We start from the raw sequence: 6,549 nt of genomic DNA on the forward strand, positions 1-6,549 counted from the left end.
GTCGAACACTGACATCTTGTGGCTGGTGGAAGAACTGCAGCCTGAGCTGGTTGACAGACTGAAACCAGTGACAGAGTGTTTGTGTGTGTTTGTTTGTGTGTGTGTCACCCGTCTTCTGGACCTTATGGCCCTTCCACCATATTACCTCTTCCACCAGGTTTTTACCTCTTTTTTAAAAGACATTTGAGGGGACTGTTCTCTGTTCATCATCTGTAGAGTAGGTTTAATAAAATAAAAACGGGTTAGTTCATCCTGAAACGAGGGAAAACTCTGAATTTTCCTAATTTCAGAGTTCATGATGATGGTGTTTGGGTATTTAAAGAAGTTTTTGCAGTTTGTATGTAAGAACAGCACTTGTCTGTGTTTGAGATAGCTGATTTTGAATCAATAGATAAATCAAATCAAATGATAAACGTGTTTGACCTAACGCATGTTTAAAATATTTCTTATATTAAGATTTTTAAGTAAATATGTGTTTTACACACAAACACACAGTCCACGTGGCATGTGTTTCCGGTGGTGGCCGCCGGGGGGCGCCCCTCCTTCCTCTCCCTGTTCCGCGCAGAGGATTGTGGGTGTGTGGAAGCTGCAGCAGCGGAGCATCATCATTACTACGACCATCGCTCTTGACGGTACCGGGGCCAGAGCCGAGCTGGGAGCCGTTCACCGGCTGTCAAGTGCCTTAACAGCGGAGAAATGCGACGCGGAGATCTGATGAGCCAGGCGGAGGATGTAGCGGACCAGGTGAGACCGTCTCCCCAGGAAACACGCACCCTGAGCCGGCCGCAGACGACTGGAACTCGGGCGACTGTCCACGGAAAAAAATGGTCGTTTAATCCAGTTGTCGTAGAACGAGCGTTATTTATATGAGTGACAGTCGCCAGAGAGAGAATTCGGCACAGATTGTTTCCTGAAAAGTAACTTTAAAGTTTTGCGAACTCTTACGCAAGACGCAGACGTCTTTTGGGTGTTAGAGGAAACGAGACTTATGGAAATAAAAGTTCCATCATTGTAACTCTTTGTATTGGTCATGAACTTGTGCCCCGAAGTGAAGAGCAGCTCCTGTTGGTGCTATCGAAGTTATCGATTGTTGTCTGAACGTTCACGATCGGGACCAGTCAGCAAAGAAACGTCAAAGTGGACTGTTTCTGAACGGTGTCTGGTGTCACGTTACCAAAAGAGAACGGAAACGGCTCCATGTCGTTTACCTTGAATGATTTATTCATTCATTCATTCATTTGTTTTTCAACAATAAATGTAAAAATTAAAACAGAATACATACCCTGCCCCTTTCCTGCTCATCAATTAATTAAAATAGTTTCTTAAATTCTAGTTGTAATATAAATAAACAAACATCTGTCCAACTATCCAATGAAATATGTACTGCAAGTTTTTTATATATGTATAAATATATATAATAATTTGACAAACTAACAAAGTCATCCTTCAACACAAGTCCTTTTCAATAGGACAGGAAGAACTTAACTGAATATTAAAAGTAAAAGAGTCTCGATTTAATTTTCATTATTACGTGACTTGAATGACTCACTTTACCTTTACTGAAGATTAGAGGTCAGTAACAGCCAACTAGTTCAATATGTTCTTTGAACAAAATGAGAAGTTAATTAACAGATATTAACAAAACCACAAACCACAAACGTACTATTTGTTTATGAATTGAAGAAGCCCATTTGTCTTCACCAAAATGAAGACTATTCTTCCTGGGGTTGTAACAAGATCCACTCACTTTCAATCGCTATTGATCGAAGGAAACAAACATAGTGCAGAATAACGGATCTGGGAGCAGCACATCTGTGTCTGTCGAGCAAATTCAACCGTTCAAAATGCGATTTTTGACCGAAAAAAGTGATGCCGATCTTGCTGGAGTTGCTACAGTAACAAGAGCCGCCCACTTTCCGTAACTGTTTGACATTTTCTGTCTTGTCATGTAATTACGGTACTCCGAAGTATGATAATATTGAATATATGAATGTATCTGCAGCAATACCGTCTGTGTTAAAGTCAATAAAAAACTTTGTGACATTTGTGACTTTGTTATTGATTATGAATGTAGGACATGCTCTGAACACTACAATACTCAGAAGCCCGAGCAGGTGCTGACCGTTGCAGCTGATTGGTTGTTGGTTAAAAATGGTGTGGTCTTCCTCCATCAGTTCCTGCGCGTTACCAAACACTACCTGCCTCACCTGGCGCGCCTCTGCCTGGTCAGCACCTTCCTGGAAGACGGCGTGCGCATGTGGTTCCAGTGGGCGGAGCAGAGCGAGTACATCGACTCCTCCTGGGGTTGTGGACGCTTCCTCGCCAAAATCTTCGTCCTGCTCAACCTCCTGGGCCAGCTGGGTAGCACACGCACACACGCACAGATCATCATCGAATGCTGTTCAGAGTAAATACACTGAGTCATGTGACACATGTTCTCGCTCCGGTTCATCCACATTCTGTTTGGTTCTGGAGCTAGAACGTGTGTGTGTGGGGGGGGGTGTCTGTAATCTGCATGAACGTGAAGGTTTGGTCATGTGACATCGGCTCCTCCTCTTCCTCCGCAGGTGGGTGTGTGTTGATCCTCAGCAGAAACTTTGTTCAACACGCCTGCTTCACCCTGTTCGGCATCATCGCCATGCAGGTACACACACACACACACACACACACGCACATCACATATGTACACGCATGCGCACACGCACATGCTGTGGCTGTGCTAGACTCCGCCTCTTAGTGGGGGTGTTCTATATGAGTAATAATAAAACTGTCTCACCTCCACTCTCTTCAGGAAACATACGTGTGTGTGTGTGTGGTAACCATGTTAACTAGGATGATGGGTAGTTAACATTGTTTGGTGTTTGTTTGCTTTTTAGTTCAGCGTCGCAAATTCTCAAAACACTGACGTATACGTCAGAAAAGTCGAGACGGCGTCTGAACGCAGACGTGTGAATGGTCTGTGTAACTGCTGTGACATCACTTCCTGCCTGTGTGAGCGGTGTGTTTCTGTGTGCAGACAGTGGCGTACAGCATCCTGTGGGACCTCAAATTCCTGATGAGGTGAGACTCCGCCCACATGTCTCTGTCATGCCCAGTTAACCCTTTAAAACCAGCAGTCTCAAACCTTCACGTGTGTGACTTTATTTGACCCTTTAACACCAGCAGAATCTCTGCTGATACATTTGCGCTAACATACTTTGGATCACCGTAATTAGGTGACGGTCTGTGCTAGAAAACGGTTCCTGAAAGCTGAGAAGTGTCACTTGGGAGGAGGAGAAGGAGTAAACGTCCATTGGTTCCTGAAAGTTGACAGGAGCCGAATGTCATGTCATGTCAGTATCTGTCATGTGACCTGTCTCCTCTGTTGTAATAAAACTCCATGATATCTCCAAGACTCTCCAAAAGTGAACGAACTGAACTGAATCACTGACTGAGAAGATTTGTTCATTTCACAGTTCAGCTGAGTGTGGCAGTGAACTGCAGCGGGTGAATCGGATTCGCTTGTTCTCGAGCTCAACGAGTTGACTGACACGAATCACTCACTGAAAATGATTCACTCACTGAACACGAATCACTCACTGAAAATGATTCACTCACTGAACACGAATCACTCACTGAACAGGAAACTTCCACTGAAAACAGACATCATCTGTAACTTGTTCACGTTTGATCTGATCTGATCCCTCTGCTCATCTCCTTGTCTCCTGTCCTAGGAACCTGGCGTTGGGGGGCGGTCTGCTGCTGCTGCTGGCTGAGTGTCGGGCGGAGGTTCGCAGCGTGTTCGCCGGCGTTCCGTCTCTTGGTCATCAGAGTTCTCCGAAGCACCTGCTGCAGCTGGGAGGTCGAGTTCTGCTGGTGCTCATGTTCATGACGCTGCTGCACTTTGACCTCAGCCTGTTCAGCGTGAGTGATGCACGCACGCACACACGCACGCACACACACACACACACAATGAACAAGAATAAATAAAGAAGATGACATATAAAAAAACAATAGAATATTACCAAAATAATTACTTTTAATTTACTAAAAGTAAAAAAGTAATTAATTACCAAATTAATTTACTTTTTTATATAAGTATTATTATTATTATTATTATTAATAATAATAATAATAATACGATAATGGAAAGAAACAACAGAGGAAATAAAATTTAATTCTTTGTAAAACTGACAACATGAATCAATAAATTAAACTCAGAAAATAAATGGAAAAAAGTTTTGGACCTTCGGGATTATGAACAGAGCAGTCTGTTGCCATGACAACCACTTGTCCCCATCTCACTGTGCTGCCTCCTTGTGGGGGCGGATCAGGTCCTGCAGAACCTGGTGGGCACGGCGCTCATGGTGCTGGTGGCGGTGGGCTTCAAGACCAAGCTGGCGGCACTGACGCTGGTGGTGTGGCTGCTGTGCATCAACGTGACCTTCAACAGCTTCTGGACCGTTCCGTCCTACAAGCCCATGCATGACTTCCTGAAGTACGACTTCTTCCAGACCACGTCGGTCATAGGGGGCCTGCTGCTGGTCGTGGCCCTGGGCCCTGGCGGCGTGTCCATGGACGAGAAGAAGAAGGAGTGGTGAGGATGCAGCCGCTCGTCCGGGTCTATTTATTGGGCGCCTCCGTCAACACCCAATGATCAGAGGTTCTGTGTCACGTGACGCACATCCTACTTCCTGTTTCTGCAAAGAGATTCAGCCAATCAGCTGCTTCCGTCGGGTCGGAAGGACAGTGGAGGTGAACGTGTCCAGCAGGCGGCGCTGTTTCGTTGTTTTTCTTGGATTTTATTGCCTGAGTGTGTGCGTCTGACGTGTGAGTCTTTTCTATGTGTTTTCGTAGCGATGTTGATTAAATCCAGTCCAGCAGAGATGCCTATGTTCTCTTCCTCTGTGTGTGTGTGTGTGTGTGTGTGTGCACGTCACTGCCTGTAGTGTACTACTGTGGTATTTTTACACACTAAATACATAAATAGTACTATGCATACACACACAGTACTACACACACATAGTACTACTCATACAGTACTACACAAAGTGACATACACAAAGTACTACAGTACACAGTTATACACACACACTGTACACTACTGCACAACTTTCAGCTCTAACTGACAGAACAGACACGCATGTGTTCAAATATAAATACAGAGTTTTAAAACACAAGTATGTACTTCTTCTTGAGTACATAAAGTACACACACGCGCACACAAAATGAAAGAAAAAAATAAAAAACCTGGACTTCAAGGGCAGCACCAGCACAACTGACATGTACACACAACACGTGTTGTAATTGTGTCTGTGTGTGCGCGTGTCCTGTGGCCGTCACTCGATGGCGGTGTTGTACTGTGAGTTTGTGCGCAGACGCCGGAAACATCAGAGAAATAAAACTCACAGTCGCTGGTAAAAAACAACATGCACACTCAGTGGAACAAATGGTTTATTTCAAGTGATTAAACACACGTAACATGGATGTCACACACCCGCTGGCACGAGAACGTTTTCATTCGTTCATAAAACACAAAACATCTTCACGGATCTGACAAAAATACTCTGGAATCATGTACAATAAAGTACATGAGGCTTGACAGATTTTTACACTATAAATGACTAATTACTGATACGAAGAAAACAATAATTAAAATCCATCTGTCTAATACTCACTAGAATATGAATATATAATATAGTTCATGTGTACACAATAAATTACTTTTCTGTTCTAAAGTACAACAAATGGTGAATTCAAACGTTCATGATTGAAAATACTTTTCCTCCGTTCAAGTACAAAAAACACAAAGGAATATTCTTTAACAATGACATTTATAAATACAAACCCACTAGTAAATTACTTGTGTTTTTACGTCGTGTGATGAAGATCAGACATTTAATTTGATAAACCCATGATGAATTTGAAGGCAGCGTAACGTTTATTTTATGTCTGATGTATTTGTTTTTTATTTAAACTCATTTCCATTCATCGGTTCACCACATTTTACCAACGAGCAGGAAATGTCACTCAGACTGTGTAAATGCAGAGGTCAAAGGTCATGGGAAAGCAGCAGCTCGACCCCTGACCCCTGCTGGTGTTCAGGTGAGTTACCTGATGATGGCACAGGTGGGAGGGGTCAGAGCCGGGGTCAGGAACGCACCTGGGGGGGTCAGCGGAGGGTGTATCAGATAAGCTCTTTATTCATCAGCACAGAGCGCAGACGACGCTAATGCCAGCGCCGCTCGCTGTCGTGTGTCTGTGTGTGTGAGGGTTTGTGTGTGTGTGTATGTGTGTTGAGGGGGGGGGCGGTTCTGAGCTACTGCAGGACGCTGCATTCAGGGACACTGATGTCTGAAGCCATCAGATGCTTTAGGGTACAACAGAGCTTGACATCACCTCTCTAGAAAGGTAACGAGTTGGACCTCAACTGACCACAATATCTGCGATTGGCCTGTTTGTGTCACATGACTTCCTCGGATCTCGGAGAAGGACGAGAAAATAGAACCAACCAAAAAATTGTTTTTGACTGACGATGTGAACGGAAAAGGAGGCCAATCTTGTTTTGTA

The 6,549-nt window shown here is 44.0% G+C and overlaps 1 protein-coding gene across 2 annotated transcripts; it reads left to right on the plus strand.

Annotated features, from left to right (window-relative positions):
• The first annotated feature begins 696 nt into the window (after positions 1–696).
• LOC144740467 (surfeit locus protein 4-like) lies at positions 697–4,580 on the plus strand. 2 transcript variants are annotated; one of them, XM_078623313.1, is made up of 6 exons: positions 697–749; positions 2,171–2,361; positions 2,568–2,644; positions 3,017–3,060; positions 3,714–3,903; positions 4,314–4,580. In XM_078623313.1, exons 1-6 carry the CDS (start codon positions 697–699, stop codon positions 4,578–4,580), a joined length of 822 nt encoding a protein of 273 aa, XP_078479439.1. The 2 variants fall into 2 exon arrangements, with proteins under 2 accessions (XP_078479439.1, XP_078479440.1); XM_078623314.1 differs by having other exon boundaries at positions 697–744; positions 2,175–2,361.
• The last annotated feature ends 1,969 nt before the right edge of the window (positions 4,581–6,549 follow it).

The sequence above is a fragment of the Lampetra planeri genome, unplaced genomic scaffold (assembly GCF_965212315.1).
Source record: "Lampetra planeri unplaced genomic scaffold, kcLamPlan1.2.h2 scaffold_2184, whole genome shotgun sequence".
Classification (NCBI taxonomy): domain Eukaryota; kingdom Metazoa; phylum Chordata; class Hyperoartia; order Petromyzontiformes; family Petromyzontidae; genus Lampetra; species Lampetra planeri.